The 25360-nt window shown below is 35.9% G+C and overlaps 3 protein-coding genes across 5 annotated transcripts; 2 read left to right on the forward strand and 1 right to left on the reverse strand.

The window, feature by feature from the left end:
• Positions 1–1005: 1005 nt before the first annotated feature.
• On the forward strand, positions 1006–5123 carry zdhhc12a (zinc finger DHHC-type palmitoyltransferase 12a). 2 transcript variants are annotated; one of them, XM_059523649.1, is made up of 5 exons: positions 1006–1283; positions 2301–2437; positions 2492–2605; positions 2688–2854; positions 4421–5123. In XM_059523649.1, exons 1-5 carry the CDS (start codon positions 1160–1162, stop codon positions 4734–4736), a joined length of 858 nt encoding a protein of 285 aa, XP_059379632.1. In that variant the 5' UTR covers positions 1006–1159; the 3' UTR covers positions 4737–5123. The 2 variants fall into 2 exon arrangements, with proteins under 2 accessions (XP_059379632.1, XP_059379633.1); XM_059523650.1 differs by having other exon boundaries at positions 2510–2605.
• Positions 5124–6165: 1042 nt separating this feature from the next.
• LOC132114976 (protein SET-like) lies at positions 6166–9234 on the forward strand. Its single transcript, XM_059523386.1, has 7 exons — positions 6166–6472; positions 7224–7281; positions 7380–7522; positions 7608–7711; positions 7792–7905; positions 7984–8154; positions 8327–9234. Exons 1-7 carry the CDS (start codon positions 6400–6402, stop codon positions 8465–8467), a joined length of 804 nt encoding a protein of 267 aa, XP_059379369.1. The 5' UTR covers positions 6166–6399; the 3' UTR covers positions 8468–9234.
• Positions 9235–10342: 1108 nt separating this feature from the next.
• Positions 10343–25203, reverse strand: LOC132114977 (mRNA export factor GLE1-like). Of its 2 annotated transcripts, none has more exons than XM_059523388.1 (16): positions 25029–25203; positions 23408–23650; positions 21019–21153; positions 19385–19533; positions 19225–19285; positions 18344–18598; positions 17403–17631; positions 17193–17305; positions 17046–17115; positions 16159–16301; positions 14328–14518; positions 12865–12994; positions 12673–12777; positions 12512–12594; positions 10717–10780; positions 10343–10639 (listed from the first exon to the last, which is right to left on the reverse strand). In XM_059523388.1, exons 1-16 carry the CDS (start codon positions 25125–25127, stop codon positions 10571–10573), a joined length of 2139 nt encoding a protein of 712 aa, XP_059379371.1. In that variant the 5' UTR covers positions 25128–25203; the 3' UTR covers positions 10343–10570. The 2 variants fall into 2 exon arrangements, with proteins under 2 accessions (XP_059379371.1, XP_059379370.1); XM_059523387.1 differs by having other exon boundaries at positions 17391–17631.
• Positions 25204–25360: the final 157 nt, after the last annotated feature.

Raw genomic sequence — 25360 nt, forward strand, 5'->3', positions numbered from 1 at the left:
TCTAAACTAAATTAAACTAAAGGCTGGTTCACACGGCAGGATAATTAGGCCGATTTTAGCCCCGATTGACACCTTCCGACAATCTTAAAGATGCTCCGATTATCGTAAAATAATCTGATCAGATATTCCTGCCGTGTGTGGTGTGTTAAGACTGCTCTCCTCTGCTCGGAAGGACGTTGGGACCGCTCCGATCTCAAATCGGGGATATCCAACATGTTGGATTTATTTGGCCCGATTTCTTCTCGTGTGTGGTGTCCCCCGAGGACAAACGATCACGCAGCCTGTGGACTGTGGCGTGTAGCCAATCAGAAAGCGAGGTGACGAGGCGGCGAGGAAGTACCGGGAAACAAAATCAAAACAGCCGGCGGCTTGGCGCACCAGAAAGTCCGGTGGACGTCGGAGATGGAGGACTTTGTCTCCGCTTCTTTGACAATCGCCTTTTCTTTTTTTTCTTATGTTTTTTTTTCGGTTACAAACAAAGGACAAACTATGGCCACTGCATCCTCTTCGTCCGCCATGATTGTTTACTCTGAATTCACGTTAGATCTCGAGGGATTTTGCGAGATTTCCCGTCTGACCTGGGAATGCTCGGGATTCAAATCGGTTCGTGTGTGATGTGTTGATTTTGCCGTGTGGCTGCACACCACACATTGTATGACCAACACTGTTAGACCCGTGATTTTTTATCGCCGTGTGTGGGGTCTCTCAGGTTTGGAAAATCAGCCGACAATTTTAAAATCGTCCCGTGTGAACCAGGCATAAGGCACACTGCCACCTGCAGCTCAAAACACTTTATGTACCACTGAAATGAAATCTATTTCCTTCTCCAATTTTTAACACAGTATTGGCATTTTACGTGATTTTAATAAGCTGACAATTTTATGTACACTTAAAAAAGGTTTTAATTAAACACATTAAAACAAGTAATTCTAGAACAACTCTGGAATCTTATTTTGAAATCCCGCTCGGGGGAAAAAGACTTTTATTTTGAAATCCAACCAACCTTTCAGACCCGGAAATGTCAACACAACAAAACCAGAGGACTAAAAACATACAATCTCTAAAATTAGTTTAAAATGTTTTACTGTATGTTAATGTATTTATGATAAGAGTACACACAGGATAGCACGTGTATATTCAAGAATCTAGCAATGTTTAAATGGTTTTTATGTTCATAAGACGCAGGATGTTTAAGGACATGTTTAAATCCGGGTGTTTAGTTCGGACTGCTCATGTAATTCTGACCTGGATCACAACTTTAGTGCTCTTTCTGCACAACACAGGTACATTTCATCTTGTGTGTGTGTGTGTGCGTGTTTCCAAATATATTACATTTATTAAAATTATATTTGTATTTGAAAATCAGATTTTTATGTGCTTTAAAAAAGTATCTTCTGTTCATCATGGCTGCATTTATTTGACAAAAATACAGAAAAAAAATATTCTGTAAAATATTATAAGCATTTAAAATGATGGTTTTCTATGTTAATATACTTTACAATATAATTTATTTCTGTGATCAAATCAGAAGTTTTTTTGGAACCCGATTTTTCAGGATTATTTGATGAACAGTTGAAAGTAAAAAAAAAAGGAACAGCCTTCATTAAAAACTTATATTGTTAAGCTTTTCTAGCAAGATAAGTCTTTATCATCACTTTTTATCAGTTTAACACATCCTTGCTGAATAAAAACATTATTTTCTTTCCAAAAAAAAAAGAAAGAAAGAAAATATTAATGACCCTAAACTTTTGAATGGAAGGGTATACCATAACAAAATATTTCTTTTTTAATTAAATGCTACTCTTTTATTATAAACTTGTATTCATCAAAGAATCCTTTAAAATGAATGACAGGATCAAAAAAAAAAATAATAAAATTAAGCAGCACAACTGTAATAAATCAGCATATTAATAATGATTTCTGAAACTCATGTGACACTGAAGCCTGGAGTAATGATGCTGAAAACACAAATAAATAAAGTATATTTTATAATATATTAAAATAGAAAACTATTATTTTAAATTGTAATAATATTTCAGAATATTACAGTTTTTTTCTGTATTTCTAATCAAATAAATACAGCCATGGTGACATTTTTTTTTTCTGTAAAACATTAAAAATCTCTCTTTTGAACACCAGTTTATATATATTTATATATATATATATATATATATATATATATATATAAATAAAATACTTTAAATATTTGATTTATATATTTTATTTTTCTATATAATATATATAATAGTATATATTTACATATTAAGAGAGAAGTGTTAAAAACTCCTGTTTTGGTGCAGATCTTCGTCAGTGTCAGGAGAGAGGAGATCTGTTCCAGCCGGTGGTCTTCAGCTCCGTGGTGCTGCTCTCTGTACTGATGTACTTCACCGTGTCTCTGATGGATCCTGGCTTCGTTCTGTCTGACAGCGACACGGAGGTAGTTCTGAAAGCAACATCTGTATGAGCCAGTATCCTGCTCGAATAATAACAGATATCTGGGCTCTTTCAGGGAACGTCGGCGGGCAGTAATGAAGAACTGGAGAAGATGATTCCTCAAGATCTCAGTTCTGTGAAGCAGCGACGCTGTGGCTACTGCTTTAAACTGGTACTTCATCAACCTAGACGCTCCACCATAAAGTTCCTTCCAGTGAAATCTGTTTATTCTCTCCTCTTTCTGTGTGAACCAGCAACCGATGAGGGCCAGGCACTGTAAAACCTGTAAGTGCTGTGTGAGGCGCTTTGACCATCACTGTCCCTGGATAGATAACTGTGTTGGAGAGAGGAATCACAAGTGGTTTCTGCTGTACCTTTGTGTGCAGTTTGTGGCTGTATCGTGGGGTTTACAGGCATCATGGTGAGTCTTGAGCAGGACATGTGTTTTCTGTGTTTTTAACATCCTATTATTTGATCAGACTGCTGGATAATTTAGTAAAAGTGATATAGTTCATATAAAGATGTTTTAAGACAAATGTAATATAACATATTATAAACATTTATTTCCAAGGTGGACCGTTTCTGTGAATTAAACCGTGTAACAGGGTCATGATGACAATGTTTAGTTTGAAATATTTTGAGTTTATATATTTTTGTAGAATAGTATGCATTATGCCAGGGATTTTCAAAGTGGGATCTGAAGGAAAGCATTAAACAGTCAAAATGAATAAATAATAAGAAATAAGATTAACAAAATACATTTGTGAAAATAAAAAAGTATTGTATTGTAAAATAATTTTTGTTGAAATAAATGAATAAATGTAATAAAAAATAATCAAATAAATTTTGATTAAAAAATAAGTCAATAAATAAATAAAACGTGATTAAAATATATATAAAATTAATACAATAAATAAAGATTTATTTGAATAAATAATAAATACATTTTGATTAAAGTAAATAAATAGAATTTGATTTTAAAAAGGAATAACTAAATGTGATTAAAATTAACAGAAAGGATTTAAATAAATAAATAATTGTATTTAAATAATAAATAAATAAATGTGATAAAATGATTCAAATAAAGAATGTTTGAGTAAAATAAACAAATACATTTTGATAATAAATAAATAGAATTAAAAGTAAATAAGTAATAGATAACTAAAATAAAAAGAAATTAATCAAATAAATATATAATTTTATTTAAATAATAAGTAAATGTGAGAACAAAATAAATAATGTTTGATTAAAATAAAAAAAATAATAATTTTGATAATAAATAAATAAATATAATTGTACTTATATAATTAAGTTATAGATAACTAAAATTAACAGGAATGATTCAAATAAATAGATAATTTTAGTTCAATAATAAATAAATGAATGTGATTAAACTGATTAAAATAAATAATGTTTGATTAAAATAAACAATAAATACATTTTGATACAAAATAAATAAATATAATTTAATTTAAATAAATAAGTAATAGATAACTAATTTTTTTAGGAATGATTCAAATAAATAGATAATTGTATTTCAATAATAAATTAATTAATGTGATTAAAATAAATAATAAATACATTTTGATTAAAATATTTTGATTGAAATAAATGATACATCTCTCAGCACCGTACTATAGTGAGCAGGAGATATATCACATATTTATATAGTTTATTTTTAACAACATTCATATTTTTTATATATGAAAATGCATTTTGTGTATAAATTTTAATTTATGGATGGGAGTCCCTCTCACGAGGATCGTGATATTTGGAGTCTGTGACAACTAAAAGAGTGAAAACCCCTGCATTATGCAGTATAAACTATACAGTAAGCAGTGCCTTATCTTCATTGATCCCAGAGAAGCTATTTATTAAGCTGATTAGCAATTTCCCCTCATTACTGATTATTTACAGTCCAGCAGGGTTCAGTTATTAATAATGCATCAAATGCACTGTGAATGACCCTGAAGTGCATGTGTTTTAGGTCGGGCGTGGTCTCAGCACCCACCTGGCAGCAGTGGTTCACTCAGAACGGATTCCTGCTCGGGGCGTTTGCGCTGACGGCTGTGTTTTCGGTGGTCGTGCTGCTCCTGCTGTGCATCCACCTGTACCTGGCCTCGGTGAACAGCACCACCTGGGAGTTCATGTCCCGCCAGCGCATCCTGTACCTCAAACACTGCGACTCGGAGGAGAACCCATTCGACAGAGGACTTGTCTGCAACCTGTGGGACTTCTGCTGCGTCTGTGGGACAGTAGCGTGGGAGAGGATCTACATCAGACACACCAACGGGGCTAAATGAGCGGATTTTATCATCAAGGAGAAGTCCATAGAAAGAGTTCAGAACACTGAGTGTTTTACTGAGCGTCTCTTTAGACCGTATTTTTAGTAATACTGATGTGAGGTGGTTATTTGCATCATTTTATGAAGTAAACCTGCAGGGAACATGTACAGTATCTACTTTATAAATGGGTGAAGGATGTTTTCTACTCATTTGTTGCATGATATATAATGAGGGACGGTTCCCAAGAGATTCTTTTACATCTTGCTTTTTTATTTTGCATTAGTAGTTAATTTTATATGCGACTAAATAAACGTTTGCACACAATATTTATTGACTTTGCTAATGAATGATTCTTATAAGCCAGAAAAAAAATGCTTCAGTGAATAAAGGTAGTTCCGAGCGGTTTCTCAAGCTTTCTGTTTATTTATTCATATCTGTTTTGAAATTAACCTCATATTTGGGATTCGTGAGACTTTAAGCAATGGGACAACTTCCAAATGAGCCTCAGATGACTTAAAATTGTTTAACGTAAGGCAAAGCGAGTATTTTAATCAGCTACAAATCCAGATATTTGTTGTTTTATTCACCTTTTAACAAGAATCAGGGTTCCCATTGTGGAAAAGCTGGACATTTTAGGTATCCTGATTTTAAAAGTGTGTCTTGGGTAAAATAAATAAATAAAATGTTTATAAACTAGTGGCACTTTTCTATAGTTAAAGCTTTAAAATATTGTGTCTGATTTTTTTTTATTATTATTATTATTCTTATCCAGTATATCACAAGCTACTTGGAAAATACATGCAAATTCATTGAGGCTTGGCATACTTTAAATATTGTGAACAATGTCAAAAAGGCTGAACCACTAACTAAAGAGTTTTGTCCATTTCTATCTACACTAAAGCAACTCGCATTGAATTCAAACTACACGTTTTATTAATTTAGGCATTCGTAGGAATCGAACCCATGACCTTGGCGTTGCTTGCTCGACTTCTATTGTCGGAGCTACAGGATTCAGCGACATTTTTGTATTAAAGCCGTGGGCGTTTTTAAGAAATTTAACTTTTTTTTGTAGTTTATCTTGAACGTCGCGTTTTTAGAACGTTCTTCACGCGCCGGACGCGAGCGCGACGCGTTTAAGACGTCATCCTCGCGCAAATTTACGTAGAAAAACAATGGAACATCAGCGCGGTGGAAAACAAAAACGCGTTCTGTGTGAACGGCTTCATTTGTCCGCATTCAGTTTAAATAATGTTAAACATAGTCCTGTGTGTTTATTTACAGTGTTGTTTTTGTCTAGAAAAACATTTTACCTACATTCAGGTGACATGTTATGAAAGCTTCATTGAAATCCCGCCCTTTCTGTAGCGGTTCCACGCTCAGCCCCGCCCCCCACCTGCGCCGCCCAATCAGAGAGCAGGTCCGGGGAGAGACGTCTAGCTCGGCGGGTTGTTCTGGAAGGGGCGGAGTTCATTTTTCGAGCTCGTGAGGGGCGCGTTCTGTCCGAAAGAGCGCGTGAGAATTTGCGATCGTTCCCTCGCGGTAAGTTTGTGCGGAGCAGCGCGGACTCGCTCGGTTCTCGTCCTAATACAGTCTCCAGAAACCAAGCTACAGGAGGACGATCTTCTACCTCCACAGCGCTTGATTCTCACTGGAAACTCCTCTCGTCGCGATCAGTGAAATCATGTCTGCCTCAGCGGCTAAAGTCAGTAAAAAGGAACTGAACTCGAACCACGACGGAGGGGACGAGACCTCAGGTAACGTTAAGCGAGAATAATTGGCGGCCGTTTTCACTTTTTCTTATCTCCTAAGCGTGTTTTAACTACTATTGTAGCTAGTTAATTCTCCGCGGCTCGAGTATGACTCGTTTCTGTGGACCGTGGCGATGTGTTTGTGTTTGGCCGCGGAGGCCATGTTTGATTTCTGCGAACTAACGTTAAGCGCGCCACAAAGACCCATTAGGACGCACACAAAAACCGTTATATTTTAAAAATCAAAGCCCGGGAGTTTGTTTTGTTCTGCCCGCTAACGGATTTTTTTTTTCGAAGAAACGCGTGCAGTTAAAGAGCGTAAAACACGCGGGACGGAAGCGTCCGATCGCGGTGCTTTATTGTTGTTGTTCTTTAGCTTTAGCCTAGCCACGTCTTCCGCCATGATGTAGCACGGGCTAATTGTTGTTTATGCACTTTAAAGGTCGAACGATGGTATAAATTAACGCCGAATAGACTTTCTCGCGCATCGTCAGTTGGTTCGCGGCGGAAGCAGGTGCAGCGCGAGCGGTTCTGTGCACATTTAAACCACGCGGCATTAGACTGCACTCGCGTCACAGAAAAAAATTCCCGCGAATAATACTAATTTTTCAAAAGAAACTATGAACAAGTGTTACGTTTAAACATCTTTAAATTCTACTCTAATCGTTGAAAATGCGTGTATTGGAAATAAAAGAATTTTAGCTGATGTTGTGCTAGTTTGTAATATTTCCTGTTGTTTTTCCTCAACATTGTATAGAAAAAGAGCAACAAGAAGCCATCGAGCACATCGATGAAGTACAGAATGAAATTGACAGGTATGTAGAACTGTATTATATTAAGTCAGTTAAGAAAATTTAAGTCAATGCTGTGATGCTCGTGAATGGAGATGATTTATTTTATTCATTTTTGTCAGACTGAACGAGCAGGCAAGTGAAGAGATTCTCAAAGTCGAACAGAAATACAACAAACTTCGCCAGCCGTTCTTCCAGAAGAGGTCCGAGCTCATAGCCAAAATCCCCAACTTTTGGGTCACCACATTTGTCAACCACCCACAAGGTAAGCCCCTGTACAAATTATTACACTTTTACTTACCATAATACTCAATGAGAGTTAAATAGTTGAATATGATCTGGTTCTCTAGTCTCTGCTCTTCTTGGGGAGGAGGATGAGGAGGCGCTTCACTATCTGATCAGAGTCGAGGTCACAGAGTTTGAAGACATCAAATCTGGCTACAGAATAGATTTTGTAAGTGGTAAAAATGGTTTCTCATGGCTTAGAGATTTTATGTTCCCGTAACTCACCCTCTCTTTTCCATTGTGTTGTAGTATTTCGATGAAAACATGTATTTTGAGAACAAAGTCCTCTCTAAAGAAATTCACCTGAACGAGAGTGGAGACCCAACCTCAAAGTCGACAGAGATCAAATGGAAACCAGGAAAAGTATGCATGATGTTTAATATTAAAGAGTTAGCTTCTCTATGACTGCGTTCAATTAATATGTGATTCCTTCTTTCGCAGGACCTCACGAGTCGGTCCGGTCAGACACAGGGTAAAGCGGGTAAGAAACGGCAACATGAAGAACCCGAGAGCTTCTTCACCTGGTTCTCTGATCATGCCGATTCAGGCGCGGACGAGTTGGGCGAAGTCATTAAAGACGACATCTGGCCGAATCCTCTGCAGTACTACTTGGTGAGACTGGAACAATGTCCACACAGAAATGGGAATCTTTAAAAATGTTCAGATTAAGCTCGTTTGTATCAACTTGGTCTCAGACAGTTTCCATTCCAGTCACTTTTAAATGATGTGCTCAAGAAATTTTTCCATTTATGCAGCGGACGTTTTGTGTTTCTAACCCTAACAGGTTCCAGACATGGAGGATGAGGAAGGTGAGGATGAGGATGAAGATGAGGAAGGTCTGGATGATATTGATGAAGAGGGAGAAGATGACGGAGAGGAAGAGGAGGAGGAGGATGATGGAGAGGTATGCAGCCAGTTCATTTGAAGTTTGCATGTCGTGTCGAAAGTCTCTAAATGTGTAACTGTATTCGCTCTGTATTAAATTTCACTTCTTAAGAGAACATTTTCAATTGCAGGATGATGACGGCGACGATGACTGAAGCTGAAATAGAGGAATATTATCCACGTTTCCCCAGTCCGGTTTCCAAATTGCTTCTTTGGCTTTTTTGTTGTTTTTTTTTTGGGAGGGAGGGGGGAGCAAGATGCTTCGTTTTCCTGTTTTTGGTTTTGAGCTCACTCTTTCCTCTATCCTGAACTTGCTGTGTTGAAGTCCCCTGAAAAGACTCACAATAAACTGACGGCAAGATCTTGCCGACATGGCATCCACCATCTCAATTTCCAAACGCATTTCGAGGTAAAAAGCAAAACACTGTAGTTATCGGCCACACATCGTCTGGAGTAGACTTGCGACTAGTGTTCTGTTTTTTTTTGTTTTTTTTTTTCAAATATTAAATATATATGTACAAATGATTAATTTCTTCCTGTTGATGTTTTGTGTGGTTAATTGAACGGAAGCCACGGAGCGCTGTGATTGGCTAGCTCTAGCATTCTCCACCGTTTTGTTTCTTTATTCTTGGTGTGTGTATAAACCCTTCATGGAAGTGAATCCCTGTTTCAGGAGGTCTGAGGAACAAGAGGGTTTGTGAACACCATCATTGAGTCTTTGATTTTTATCTTGTCTTGTTTTACAGACATTCACCAGATTTGAAATGGATTTTTGATAAAGAAAATAAAATATTCCAAAAAATCAAATCACGCCTGTAATTTCTCTTCAACTTTCAGTGAACTTTATGTAGTTGGTTGTATTACCACTTCAATCTGTTGGGTTGGTTTTCAAATAAAACGTCATGTTTTGTATTCATCCAGATGCAAAGAAAATAAAATAAAGGTTAAAATAGTTTTAAAAGTCAGTGGGATGACATATTTTTAATAGTCCTTCGGTCAAGTCAAGAACAAATCCAGTCATTCAAGTCACAATTAAGTATTCCCCATAAAAATAGCTTTATTGAATGGCATGAAGTGTGGTCTGGCTAATTGTCAACTTCTAAAAGATTCTATATAGACTTCTAGATGACACTTCCAGCTAATTTTCATTTTTGGGTGAACTATTCCATGACATTTACATGAACGAAAGTTGAAATTTGCTTATTTCTTGTTTAGTAGTCCAGTAGCATGAAATACATTTTGCATGCAAGCTAAAAAACAACAATAGTGCGTGCATCAAGAATAAGTACTTCAAATATGTGCATAAATTTCATATAGTATAATAATATGTACTAACATTTACATAATTGGCAGACGCTTTTATTAAATGGAAAATAAACATTTCACTTCCTGCTTTCCCTAGAAATCAAACCCAAAACCTTCATGTTGCTATTGTCATCCCCTACTGTTTCAGCAATGTATTACTTTTAAAGGCTTATTTATACTGTGTATACAGTATTTTTATTGCACTTCATATGAAAACATCTGTTACTGATTACAAAAATTGTTGTTAATAACGTAATCCATTACACATTGTATAAGTTAAATCATAAAACTAAAGGTATTTTAAAATAACATCAAAAGAAAACACTTTATAGTTAGGTACTAATGTTAAAGCCACTTTCTTATGCATTAGATTCAAATACAACAATAATCAAAACACTTGGTGTACTTGGTTTAATCCTTATACCATATAAAATCGTAAATATCCACATCAATATACAGTACATTTCATATTAGTGTACGCGTGAGATTACGCTCCACCATATTGCAGAAATAAAGCTTATGTAGGAAAGGCTGATTACTGTTAATAATCACTTGTCTAAAACAGATGGTTAGAGGATATTTTTTATGAATTTGAAATCGTATGGATACATTAAGACACCAACATAAACTAAATTGAGAAAAAGGACATCAGTTCCTTATATTTCACCGATAAAAGAAAACAAACTTGAATTTAAGAAGGCATGATGCTCGATTAAATAAATCCTACAGATGAGAAAAACACATTAACACTCATTCATCCACTAAACAGTGTTGGCTTATGCTTAATTTCAGTGTAGATTCTTTTTCTTTAAACATTTATCAGGTTGATTTCCACCAATCAGGACTTGAAGAAGGCGGAGCCAAGCTCGCTCCTGGGAGCGGGAATCTGCTTGGTTCTTAAAGACGTCTAGATAAAAGATGCATTGGCTATTAGTTATTAAAAATCGAAAAATATGATTTAGCTGCTACAAACAAGAAGATTACCTCTAGAAACTGTTTGAGTCTGGTTACGGAGCCCATCTGACCGGTGCTGGTGACCGCTTCGATCCTGAGAGAATTAGGCATATTAATGTTTATACCTTAAATTAAAGGAATACTTCACCCAAAAATTTAAATTTGGTGAAAATTTACTTCCCATCAGGCCATCCAAGATTAGGATGAGTTTGTTTCTTCATCAGATTTTGAGAAATGTAGCATCGCATCACTTGCTCACCATTGTATGCTCTGCAGTGAATGGGTGCCGTCAGAATGAACGGTCCATAATGGTCCATAATCCATAATAATGCTTCCTACAGTGAAAAAAATCCAGCTCCTGTTGTCTCTCACATCAAAATACACTCACATATGTATTTTGGACTGTTTAAACGCTGCTTGATCTGTGCAGTAGGGCTGTGCAAAACATCGAATGCGATTTTCATGCGCATCTCATCAGTAAAGATGCTCCTGTGATTAGAAGTATATCTCCAGCACGTGCGTTCAGATCAGGGTTGCCAGGTTTTCACAACAAATTCTGCCCAGTTGCTTCTTAAAACTAGTCAAAACTAGCCCAATCGCGTTTCCAGGAGGTTCCCCGATAAAAATTGGGGTTAAAATATACATTTTTTGGAAGGGTTGCCTTGGTAAAATTCGCATTTTAGGGGCTAAATATCACGTTATTTGTAGTGGGGTTGCTTCTAACCGTGGACATGAAAAGCAATCGCAGACTTGGCAACACTGGTCCAGGTGGAGCGGCAGTTACTACACAGAGCCGTAGTCTACCGACAACTAACACAAAATCGTTTTCAAAATCGACAAAGAATCGCCTGCGATTTCAACATCGATTTTGTGTAGATTGTCAGTGAATTACGGCTCGGTGTAGCCAACCAGTGTTGCCAAGTCTGTGGTTGCTTTTCATGTCCGCGGGTCGAAGCGACCCCAATACAAATAATGTGATATTAAGCACCTAAAATGCGAATTTTACCGAGGCAACCCCGCTAAAAACTTATATTGTAACTCCGGGAAGCAATTTTTATCGGGGGAACCTCCTGGAAACGCGATTGGGCTAGTTTTGGACTAGTTTTAAGAAGCAACTGGGCAGGATTTGTTGTGAAAACCTGGCAACCCTGATCTGAACGCACGTGCTGGAGATATACTTCTAATTACAGGAGCGTCTTTACTGATGAGATGTGCATGAAAATCGCATTCGCTTTTTTGCACAGCCCTACTGTGCAGATTTCTCTCCTGATTCAGACCAGACCACTTTTCCACTTTAGGAAGCATTACTATGGACTGTTTTAGAAGGAAGCAACGCTTTGAAGTTAAAAAGGTTTTAATGCTCGATTTGTTTCAGCTTTTGTCTTCTCCAGATGTTCACTGATGGACTTGGATTACTGTGGATTATTGTGATGTTTTTATCAGCTGTTCATTCTGACGGCACCCATTCACTGTAGAGCATACAATGGTGAGCAAGTGATGCAATGCTACATTTCTCCAAACCTGATGAAGAAACAAACTCATCTTGACCTTGGATTGCCCGAGGATGATAACATTTTCAGCAAATTTTCATTTTTAGGTGAACTGTTCCTTTAAATCAGAGAAACAGTGCATCAGAATGCAGCAGCATTTAAACACAAAAACAAACAAACAAACAGGATTACAAAGGAATATTTGGAGGATCATTTCTTTTAGGGGTTTATTTTTAGATGCTTGATATATAAAGCATAAGGGTGTATTATGCATTTAGAAGGCAATAAATATTTAAAGAAAAATTAAAAATGTCTTAAAGACAGCTAGATAATACCTCGGAAAGTATTCTTCAATAATAAGCAATATCAGTTTCCAGAACTGCCCTCGATATTGTCTCATCAAAGCGTTTCCACAGACCTAAAGAGACACAAATACATAGTCATGAAGCAAATACTGATAAAAAATGAAACACTTGCAACAGGAAAAAGCATTCACCTCTAGGAAGTCGAAGAGAATAGTAGCCGTGATGTCAGCGAGTGGCTCCATGTTGAGGATTTGTGCGAGCCAACGCCAGCCGTGATTCAAGCCGTGAGGATGAAGCTGATGAAGACACATGCTTACGTTAGATTTTCAGCTAGGAATCAACCTCTGTGTTAATGCATATTGACTTAAAGGAATATCACACACCCCTTGTTTGCTGGTATAAGGCCATTTCATCTGAATTATTGCTGCGTAGAGATGAATCATTCCCGACATCCTCTTCAGAAAACTGTCCTGGCCTTCCACTTTAGAGTCCTCCACACGGTATCCCAGAATCCTGATGAGAAAGACACACGGATCACGACAGCACGGATGTAAACGGGTAATCGATGTTGTACATTTACTCCATTTATTTAATATCACTCAACAGACTGCATGTGAACACGTTGATCTTTTTTTAACAAAAACCTGTGATAAACAACCTCTGTATGCTTTACACACATATTTAGTTAGAATTCAGTAATTAATGTTGCATGCATGCATAAATGTTTCACTTTTAAATACAAGTAAAGACAGAGTTTAAGTAAGTAGAACTGAAACTATTGCACATGTTTTCATTTGAAATGTAAAGAGCAAAGTCAAAAGAAATATCGGATATGTTGTTCATGCCATCTGTATTTTCTATATACAGTACAACATTAATAACACCAAAGACTGATCTATTTAAATTAGCATTTATAAATTAAGGAAACTACAATGACAGGTATGTATTTAGTATATATTACTATAAAAGTGTGTCAGATTGATTTTTACAGTGCAGTTGAAAATGTGTTAAGAATTAAAAGGGTCTTTCTGTATGCACTTAGATTAACTGATGGTTGGAAATGGATTATTAAAGTCTTTAAAGAAAATGACATCCCTAATTAAAACTAAAGTAAAAAAAAAATGTAAATTATTACCTGAAAAAATAAAACGGTAAAATTGCAACATTTTATTTCAGCTAGTTTTGGATGCAACAATATTTTCACTCATTTAACATGAAATACCACAATTACTAAAACTGAATAAACTAAAATAAATAAATTAAATGTAATTTTTACAAAAAAAAAAAAAACAATAGCCATTTAAATAAAACTAAAATATAAGATTAACTAAACTAAAATAAAAATATTAATCTAATTGAAAATATTCACAAACAGTATAATATTTAAATATATATTTAAATAACACTAAGACAACTAGACAAATGAATAAAAACCAGTGTAAACAAGGCAAAAATCACATTCTCCTTAATATGTAGCCTCTGGGTTATATTTGTAGCAATAGCCAAAAATACATTGTATGGGTCAAAATTATAGATTTTTCTTTTATGCCGAAAAGTAAAGCTCATGTACCATGATATTCCTACCGTAAATATATCAAAACATAATTTTTGATCAGTAATATGCATTGCTAAGAATTAATTAATCTTTTTAACTTTAAAAAGATTATTTTCTCAATATTTTGCACACTCAGATTCCAGATTTTGGCCAAATATTGTCCGATCCTAATAAACCATACTTCAATGGAAAGCTTATTCATTCAGCTTTCAGATGATGCATAACTGGTTTTGCGCTCCAGGGTCACACATTATTGGCCAGAGGACTTAAAAACGAATGCAACACACTCACTTCTGGTAATCCTCCACAGACGTGCCTCGCTCCATCGGTGGATAGTGTGGCACAGCGTATGGGCACTTCCTGTGGAGGTGAGCGAGTACAAGTTCTCCGATTGCAGGATGCAGTTCCCAGATGCCTGATGCCACAGCGGCGATGGGAAACGCTGCCGAATGATTGGACGCCACTTCCTCTTCTCCTTGTTTCTTTGAATGCATCATCAACATTACCTTTGTTTGCATTCAAAAATCTCCTTGGTTGTGCAGTTACAGTCGTGGCCAAAAGTTTTGAGAATTACATAAATATAAGTTTTCAAAAAGTTTGCTGCTAAACTGCTTTTAGATCTTTGTTTCAGTTGTTTCTGTGATGTACTGAAATATAATTACAAGCACTTCATACGTTTCAAAGGCTTTTATCGACAATTACATGACATTTATGCAAAGAGTCAGTATTTGCAGTGTTGGCCCTTCTTTTTCAGGACCTCTGCAATTGGACTGGGCATGCTCTCAATCAACTTCTGGACCAAATCCTGACTGATAGCAACCCATTCTTTCATAATCACTTCTTGGAGTTTGTCAGAATTAGTGGGTTTTTGTTTGTCCTCCCGCCTCTTGAGGATTGACCACAAGTTCTCAATGGGATTAAGATCTGGGGAGTTTCCAGGCCATGGACCCAAAATTTCACCATTCTGGTCCCCGAGCCACTTAGTTCTCACTTTTGCCTTATGGCACGGTGCTCCATCGTGCTGGAAAATGCATTGTTCTTCACCAAACTGTTGTTGGATTGTTGGAAGAAGTTGCTGTTGGAGGGCGTTTTGGTACCCTTCTTTATTCATGGGTGTGTTTTTGGGCAGAATTGTGAGTGAGCCCACTCCCTTGGATGAGAAGCAACCCCACACATGAATGGTGTCAGGATGCTTTACTGTTGGCATGACACAGGACTGATGGTAGTGCTCACCTTTTCTTCTCCGGACAAGCCTTTTTCCAGATGCCCCAAACAATCGGAAAGGGGCTTCATCTGAGAATATGACTTTGCCCCAGTCCTCAGCAGTCCATTCATTATACTTTCTGCAGAAGATCAATCTGTCCCTGATGTTTTTTTTGGAGAGAAGTGGCTTTTTTGCTGCCCTTCTTGACACCAGGCCATCTTCCTAAAGTCTTGGCCTCACTGTGCGTGCAGATGCGCTCACACCTGCCTGCTGCCATTCCTGAGCAAGCTCTGCACTGATGCCACTCCGATCCCGCAGCTGAATCCTCTTTAGGAGACCATCCTGGCGCTTGCTGGACTTTCTTGGACGCCCTGAAGCCTTCTTTACAAGAATTGAACCTCTTTCCTTGAAGTTCTTGATGATCCTATAAATTGTTGATTTAGGTGCAATCTTAGTAGCCACAATATCCTTGCCTGTGAAGCCATTTATATGCAACGCAATGATGGCTGCACGGGTTTCTTTGCAGGTCACCATGGTTAACAATGGAAGAACAATGATTTCAAGCATCACCCTCCTTTTAACATGTCAAGTCTGCCATTCTAACTCAATCAGCCTGATATAATGATCTCCAGCCTTGTGCTCGTCAATATTCTCACCTGAGTTAACAAGACGATTACTGAAATGATCTCAGCAGGTCCTTTAATGACAGCAATGAAATGCAGTGGAAAGGTTTTTTTGGGATTAAGTTAATTTTCATGGCAAAGAAGGACTATGCAATCCATCTGATCACTCTTCATAACATTCTGGAGTATATGCAAATTGCTATTATAAAAACTTAAGCAGCAACTTTTCCAATTTCCAATATTTATGTAATTCTCAAAACTTTTGGCCACGACTGTATGTTAACATCTGCCTCACCACAAACTTTTCCGCTAGTTTATAACTGACAAACTCCAGCCCCTGATGATGCTGGGACGTCGACACTGTCTTTCCAGCGGACGTCACTGGACGACCGGACAACAGCTTGTCTATTTTCTCAAAGGCCTCCTTCAGCGGAGCACCTACACAAAACATGTTTAAAGGAAATTAGCAGACATGAAGTTAGCTTTGAGTGATGCTTTCAATGAATCTGACATCGAACCTTTTTAAATCAATGTGTAAACGAAACATCACTAAACATTATTTGCAATCCAATAATCACAATAAACTCATGTTTCGTAACGTTTCAAAGTCTGAACGTTCAAATGTTTCCAATTTTATAACCATAAATATCATTTTGGCACATTTTAATGTGGTGTGACAGATCCAAAGCTGGTTAATTAGCCAAAAAGATTCTCAAAAAAGAAGCAGTTTGTTAAATATATAACATATTCATAACATTTTTATATCACTGTTAGTGATGTCTTTTTGTTTAATGTATGTTTGTATATATATATATATTTATTTATTTATATTTATATAAAATGTTGTCTCATTTTCATTTAATTTAAACAGAACATGACTAAATTAATAAATAAAAATATATAAAAAAACATGCACTCAAACTTTAAATTTAAATAAACTATATACATATATACATATACATATACATATACATATACATATACATATACATATATACATATATATATATATATATATATTCAAAACATTATTAAAAACTATAATGGTTTAAGTTTATCAATGATATAAAAAAATAGATTATTAAAAACCAGTGCAGACTGCATGCAGATTTCTTAAATGTTTTCTGTTTCTGTAAAAACTAATTTCAGTGCAATGCTCCTTTACGCTGGTGTTCGTCTCACCTGAGATGTTTGGGATCTGGCTCACAGGTGTGGTCGCAGCCTTTTGGAGCTCCATTTTTAATTTCTTGGTCTGCAAAAGAAGGGCAAGATAATTATTCACTAGTACAACATCAGAAAATATCTGCTAGATGCTGACGGGCGTCTAACCTGCGTGTCTTTAGCTCTGCTGAGCTCATCAAACGCCTGAGTGCACCGACTGGCCGAATCCTGCAGTGCATTGTACCATTTTAAAGTGTTGTCATCTGCCCCTGTCTGCAGACCTGAGGATCAGATGAAAACCACTCATTTAAGCTCACAATGTTCACAATAAACACTGCATCCTTTCAAAGCCTCATGCATGTTCACCTGCTCCCTCACCCTGTTTCCTTGTCTTCTCTTTGGCGGACTGTGCTGCGTTTTTCTTCTGCTCCGCTTGTTGGGCTTTCGGCTCATCGTGTCTTTTCTTCTTCTCCTCCTCTTCCTCCTGCTCCTTCCTCTTCCTCTCGGCAGCCTGTGCCACCTCATCTTGAAGGTTTCTGACCAGTGACCTCATTTCCTGTAGCACTCGCTCCGCCACGGTCAAATCCTCCACGCTGGGAAACTGACCCTGCCAAATGCATATTATTTATATTTTACATTTATGCATTGGGTAGATGCTTTGACCTTAAGTGACTTGCATTGCATTTCAGCTGCAGGAGCATACCATACACTATTAAGTAAATATGCAGCACAAAAGTTCAGTATAAATACAGTTTTTGAAATAAATTTATTGTGCTCACCGAGGCTGCATTTATTTGATAAAAAAATACAGTAAAAACAGTGTAATATTATTCTAATGTAAAACAGCTGTTTTTTATGTGGATATTTGTTAAACTAATTTATTTTTGTGATGCACAGCTGAATTCTCAGCATCATTACTCTTTTTCTGCTCACCGAGGCCGCATTTATTGGATCAAAAATACAGTAAAATTATGAAATATTATTACAATTTAAAATAGCTGTTTTCTATGCGAGTATATATTAAAATAGAATTTATTTCTGTGATGCGCAGCTGTATTTTCAGCATCATTACTCCAGTCTTCAGTGCACATGATCTTCAGAAATCATTCTGATATGCAGCTCAAGAAACATTTCTGATTATTATCAATGTTGAAACCAGCTTTGATGATTAATATTTTTGTGGAAACCGTGATGCATTTAATTTTTCAGGATACAGCTATTCAGGAAAAGCATTCATTTGAAATAGAAATCTTTCAAAACATTAGAAACGTCTTATCAATGCATAAAATCGCTTTAAGATAAGGTAGATTTGGACTCACATCTGCAGATGCCGGCACCACCTCGGAGACCTGCGAGCAGAGCTGGTTCCCGCGGGTGATGTAGGGGGTGTGGTCAAGGGCGGAGTCTGTATGTGTGGAGGGGCGTGGCTGTAGGAGCTGGTTGAGCTGTAGCACCTCCTCCTGTATGGAGTTGATAGCTCTGTGCCGCTCTCTGCCCTCCACCTGCCGCTGACGCACAAGCTCCGCCTCCCGCTGTCGCTCAAGCTCCGCCTCCCGCAGACGCAGGTTCAGGATCTGCAACACAGAAAACACTGATTTTACTCCACATTGGACTAAGATTACAGGAACTGCTGTTTACTTGACTTTATTTATCATTTAAACAATGCTATTACTGCCGAACCTGCAGACAAACCTAACAGTAAAATACAGTAAAATATGAGGGTTGATGCTGCTGAGAAAACTGATATGTAGGTTTTAGCTGCATTAAAGAGCCTTTCTAAGCAGTGCTATTTTAGCATCAATGGGATTCTGTTAGTTTTCTATTAGATTTTATTAATAAACTGAATTGGTTTTTTATTTTTATTTTAAACTGAATTAACATTGAAGTTATTGTTTGTGTGCTTTTGTAGTTTAATCTTTACTGACAACATTGTTTGTATTTTTACAAGTTGGTAAGGGAAGAACATACTGTTTTTTGTCATGACTTATTGATCATATTTTTAACAGTTGATTATTTACATTTTTGTTTTTAAAAAAAATAAAAGCTGCATATTTATGCTTTTAGACTCTCTGGAATCCATCCCAGGTCTGAAAGTATTTTTTGTTTAAAAAAAGTCAAAATCATTGTCACAATTGCTGCTGCTGAAGCTTAACTTGAAGTTTTCTGAAATATCCGATCCAAATGATCCGTTTAGACTCACTTTCATTCTGTGTCTGTGTTCCTCTCGCAGCTTCTCCTGCCGGCCGAGACTCTCCTGCGTCCTTCAAACACAAAACACCAATTAAACAACGACTTCTGTACACACTACATGCAATCATCTTAACCTGTAAAAGAGAATGAACCGTTCTGAAGCCACATACTCTTTCTCCATCATGTCTCTCATACTCTGGTACTCCTGTCTCTGTTTAGGCTCCATGAACTCCTCGTAGCGTTTGAGCTGCTCAGACTCACAGTTAGAGACGCTGGCCACCAGCCGCTCCTGCTGCTCCTGTCTGAGACTCAGCTCCGCCTGTCAGAGAAAAGAAGCTTCTTCTGTTCACCAAGGCTGCATTTATTTGATCAAAACTACAGTAAAATTGTGAAATATTATTACAATTTAAAATAGCTGTTTTCTATGTGAGTATATATTAAAATAAAATTTATTCTTGTGATACAGTGCTGAATTTTCACCTTCATAACTCTTCTTCTGTTCACCAAGGCTGCGTTTTATTTGATCAAAAATGCAGTAAAATTGTGAAATATTATTACAATTTAAAATAGCTGTTTTCTATGCGAGTATATATTAAAATAGAACTTATTCCTGTGATACAGTGCTGAATTTTCACCTTCATAACTCTTTTTCTGCTTACCAAGGCTGCGTTTTATTTGATCAAAAATAAAGTAAAATTGTGAAATATTATTACAATTTAAAATAGCTGTTTTCTATGCAAGTATATATTAAAATAGAATTTATTCCTGTGATACAGTGATGAATTTTCAGCATCGTTACTCTTTTTCTGCTCATCAAGGCTGCATTTATTTGTAAACAAAATACAGTAAAATTGTGAAATATTATTAAAATTTAAAATAGCTGTTTTCTATGCGAGTATATATTAAAATAGAATTTATTCCTGTGATACAGTGATGAATTTTCAGCATCGTTACTCTTTTTCTGCTAATCAAGGCTGCATTTATTGCGGGAGAAGTCGTGGCCTAATGGTTAGAGAGTCGGACTCCCAATTGAAAGGTTGTGAGTTCGAGTCCCGGGCCGGCAGGAATTGTGGGTGGGGGGAGTGCATGTACAGTTCTCTCTCCACCCTCAATACCACGACTTAGGTGCCCTTGAGCAAGGCATCGAACCCCCAACTGCTCCCTGGGCGGCGCAGCATTAATGGCTGCCCACTGCTCCGGGTGTGTGTTCACAGTGTGTGTGTGTGTGTGTGTGTTCACTGCTTTGTGTGTGTGCATTTCGGATGGGTTAAATGCAGAGCACAAATTCTGAGTATGGGTCACCATACTTGGCTGAATGTCACTTCACTTTATTTGTAAAAAAAAAATACAGTAAAATTGTGAAATATTATTACAATTTAAAATAGCTGTTTTCTATGTGGGTATATATTAAAATATAATTTATTCCTGTGATACAGTGATGAATTTTCAGCATCGTTACTCTTTTTCTGCTCATCAAGGCATCATTACTTCAGTCTTCAGGGTCACATGATCTTCAGAAATCATTCATATATACTGACTTGCTGTTTGAGAAACATTTCCGATGATCAACAATGTTGAAAACAGTTGTATTTTTGTGGAAACCGTGATGCTTTTTATTTTGCAGGATTCAGAGATGAATAGACAGTTAAAAAGAAAAGTAAATAGAAATGTTTTGAAACATTATAAATGTCTTTAATGTCACTTTTAATCAATTGAATGCACCCTTACTTTTGGTGAAAAAAGTATTAATTTCTTTGAAAAAACATTATTTATTTTACAAAAAGAGTTCCAGATGTGGTAGTACCTTTGCTTTGGCCTTGTGTTTGTGCTCACACATGAGGATACAGCCGGCCATCTGTGTGGCTCTGGGTGACAGGACGGAAATCACTGGAGGTGAGCTGACACTTGCTGCAGGAGCCGCCTTGATTTCTTCAGCTTTCTGAGATCAAAAATTTATGAAAACAGAGAGAGAAAAAAGAAAAAAGAAAATCAGCATTGCACTCACAAACTCAAGCAAGAAACAGAATAATAGACATGTATGAGAGCTAGGATATATACTATTAAAGTCGAGATGAAAGAGAAGTAGTGACAGATCCTTTCTTCTGTATTGTAACGTACATCAGAGTATCAAAAAGAAAAAAAATGTAGGGCGGGGTCTTGGTTCTATTCATCCAAGTTTTTGATTGGCTGTTGAGATGTCTGTATGCAGATGAGTGTGAGCTTGTGGGGGCGGAGCTTAAACAGAAAGCAGTGACCAATGACCAAATCTGTCATTAAAACAAGTATGTGACTAATTTTTACGAATTTCGGCGCAGGACTGCGCATAATTCTATGAATTCCCGCCGTTTCTGCGCTTGTACCGTGGGAAGTCACTGCAAATATTTCAACATGAAAGATGAACGTGACAGACGACAGAATTAATCATTTGCATATGCTTTTGAGTCTCAAAATTTGAAACATTCAAGTGCTCAATGCAGTACTTGCGCGCTCTGTTACTTCTGTGAGCCGCCTCACACCCAAACATACAAAAATATCTCAAAGCCCCTGTCTTGATGAGTATTAATGTAAACAGTCCATTAATACTAAACATTTTTGCTATATAGGCTATAAAGTTAATGTAAACAGTTGAGAAACAAAACTTATGTGTAACAATTTGAGCCGTGCTTGAGGTCTTAAAGAGACAGCAACCTAAATAAACCTGCTGCTGTCATTAAAGGCAGGGTAGGTAAAAAATGTATAAAAAAACTTTTTTTCCAAATTTGTTTAAACTTTATTTATATATCAATACATAATTAAAATGTAAGTACTCTGAAAAAGAAAGTATAAAAATCGAGTGTCTGTAGACCTCTCACGACTGTTTTAAAGACAGCTCATTATTTCCATTCACTCCACCCCCTCCCTTCTGGGCTCCTTCCAAAGCCTCTACTACGGCTCGCTAAGTAATGTTATGTTAGCTATATTACGCAGCTACGTGTGCTAATGACACATGCTTCATGAAAAAAATAAACAAAAAAATATGTATGATCAAAATACAAAAAGAAAGATTTACCTGTCCAGCAGAAATAAAGCCATCAAGGAGTCACTTTTCAGCCCATTGAGTTCCCTCAGTTCTCGCCATCGCTGGAAAGCCACGCCGATACTAACTTGCGTTTTATTTCTTTGTTTATCCAAAGACTTTTTGTTCATTGCCTTTTCTTGTACTGTTACTGTCTTCCTTTTTTTGCCTGGTTTGCCTTCACTAACTGCATAGGCTGGTACTGTGAATTTTGCTTGCTGTTTCTCTGCCATTGTTTGCCTGTTGAATTCCTCAAATCAAACGTGCGCGCGCAAGTGGGCAGGTCATGTGTGGCAAAAGGGTGGTTGCCATGGTTGCGAGAGAGTGACAGTCGCCTAAGCCAATCCTATGTTTCGTCCCGATTGGAAATAATGACCTGTGTTTAATACAGATTAAACGGTCTAGAGTCACTAGATTTTTATACTCTTTTTATCAGAGTACTTACATTTTAATTATGCATTGATATATATAGAAAGTTTAAACAAATTTGGAAGAAAGTTGTTTATAAATGTATTACCTACCCTGCCTTTAATGTTTATTCATACATTGAAAACTAACCAGAGTTATTTCAAATTTAAATATGTTATTTAAAAAAAAAACTTGTGGTATTTCTGTACCCAATTATTAGTAATAACCTACCTGAAAAACTTAAAGCAATGTTAATTTCAGTTGTATTTTGTTATTCTATTTGTTTGTGACATTGCTTGTCATTATTCTTATTTTATAAGAATATTATTATTTATTACAAACTGTTTAATTGTTTATTTAGCTAAAATAAATTCAATTCAATTTTTTTAAATATCTTACTTACAATATAAATATGAATCAACATCATTATAAATTGTAAAACAGAAATACACTGGATGACTAAACATTTAGTTTGATTGTGGTTTAAAAATATCTCTAAAAAAAACACTAAATCCACCTTCAAATAAAAAAATTCAGGCCCTGTACTTAAACCAATGATTGTGTTGAAGTTCCCGATAAAGTTGGCCAAAGCTATTATTAAAGTGCAAGCTCATCTTATCAAATTTGAGTCTTTGTATTGCAACAGTCAAAGTTACGGTCTCTTCAGAATGAATGTGTAATGTGTAATGAATGAATGCCAAGTCTTGAATTGTGTGGCTTAGGAAGTCACCTTCTGCTCTTCCTCCTCAGCGTGGATGGAGACCGGAGACGAAGAGGTAGGAGATGAAATCTGTCTGGGACTGATGGGAATCGAAGCGCAGACTAAAAAATCTTCTGAGAGTCCGGGACTGGTATCACGAACACATGAAGTCAGAGAGCAGGTCTTGATCCTTGGACGAGGACTCAGTCTCTTCAGAATCTGTCCTGAGAGAGGAGACAGACTGGACATCTCCATACAGCCCGCCAGAACATCCTCCAAAAAACACAACACTGAAGATTAAGACTTTACTGATTGAGAGGATACATTTATTTAACATTTAATTTAAAATGTACAATATTTTTATTATAAACTTTGTGTTTTGGTTTTAGTTGAATAAACACTAAAACGTCAAACAAATGTCATCATTCTGTCTTTAAATTTTATAAAATAAGAAGAATAAAGTACATTTCACTATATATTTTGTTTTTAAAAAATTACATTTTTAATCCTTTGTAAAGTAAATACCTACACTGCCGTTCAAAAGTATGGGATCAGTAAGATTTGTAATATTTTTAAAGAAGTTCTATCTATATTTGATCAGAAATAAATTAATTGGCACAAAAATGCAGTGAAAATTAGAAATATTATTACAATTTAAAATAGGTGTTTTCTATGCGAGTATATATTAAAATAGAATTTATTCCTGTGATGCACGGCTATATTTTCAGCATCATTAAAATACATTAAAAATAATGTTTTTATATTTCAATATACTTTAAAATATCATTTATTTCTGTGATGTGCAGCTGTATTTTCAGAATCATTACTCCAGGCTCCAGTGTCACATGATCTTTAGAAATCATTATTAATATGATGATTTATTACTTAATATTTTTTGGGATCATGTGTTACTTATCTTTAGGATTCTTTGATGAATAAAAAGTTTAAAAAGAGCAGCATTTATTCAAAATAAATTTTTTTGTAACATTATACACTAATGGACTAAAGTTTGGGGTCAGTATTTTTTATTTATTTAATGCTATTATTAATGCTCTTATTCAGCAAGGATGTGTTAAATTTATTTAAAAAAGTGATTATAAAGACTTAGATTGTTAGAAAAGATTTATATTTTAAATAAACACTGTTCTTTTTAACTTTAAAAATGATTTCTGAAGAACACATGACATTGAAGACTGGAGTAATGATGCTGAAAATACAGCTTTGATCACAGAAATAAATCACATTTTAAAGTATATCAAAATAGAAAACCATTATTTTAAATGGCAATAATATTTCACAATATTACTGTTGTTTTTTGATCAAATTAATGCAGCCTTCATGAGCAGAAGAGACCTCTTTTAAACACATTACAAATCTTAATTATACCAAACTTGAACAGCAAAAAAGTGCTTTATAATTTGATTTATTATAGTATTTTTTATATTGTCGTAATTATCAACATTATAGTGTTATTCTGATATATACAAGTAATTTTATATATATTTATATCACCATAATATCAGAAAACCATGGAATACATCTAAAAAAACAACACGATATGTTTAGTTAGTAATAAATCTGATGAAACTCCACAATGTTAAAATATGTTAATATTTGATGTTAATATTTCGCAGTTTTTAGCATGTTTTACCTCCCCCATTTCCAGCCAGTCTGGACTGTATTTGAGTTTCCCCTTCGGAGAGTTTTTCAGAGCTCCTAAAGTTTCCCATCGTAGATTTTCAGAGTGCATTTTAAAGGCATTAAAGTGTTTTTACCCAAAACCGATTTACTCGATTTGAAACAGACACCGGAATAATTGAACAAGCCGCCACTTCCGCCTCGCCGTGATTACTACAAAATAAAAGTCTGGATTACAAAATAAATACGCGTATCCACAACTCTTATACTCTAATATATAATACAGACGAGTAAATAGAATGTGATCACGATTAAATTAAATTAAATATATATATATATATATAT

Source organism: Carassius carassius, chromosome 34, assembly GCF_963082965.1.
Source record: "Carassius carassius chromosome 34, fCarCar2.1, whole genome shotgun sequence".
Taxonomy (NCBI): domain Eukaryota; kingdom Metazoa; phylum Chordata; class Actinopteri; order Cypriniformes; family Cyprinidae; genus Carassius; species Carassius carassius.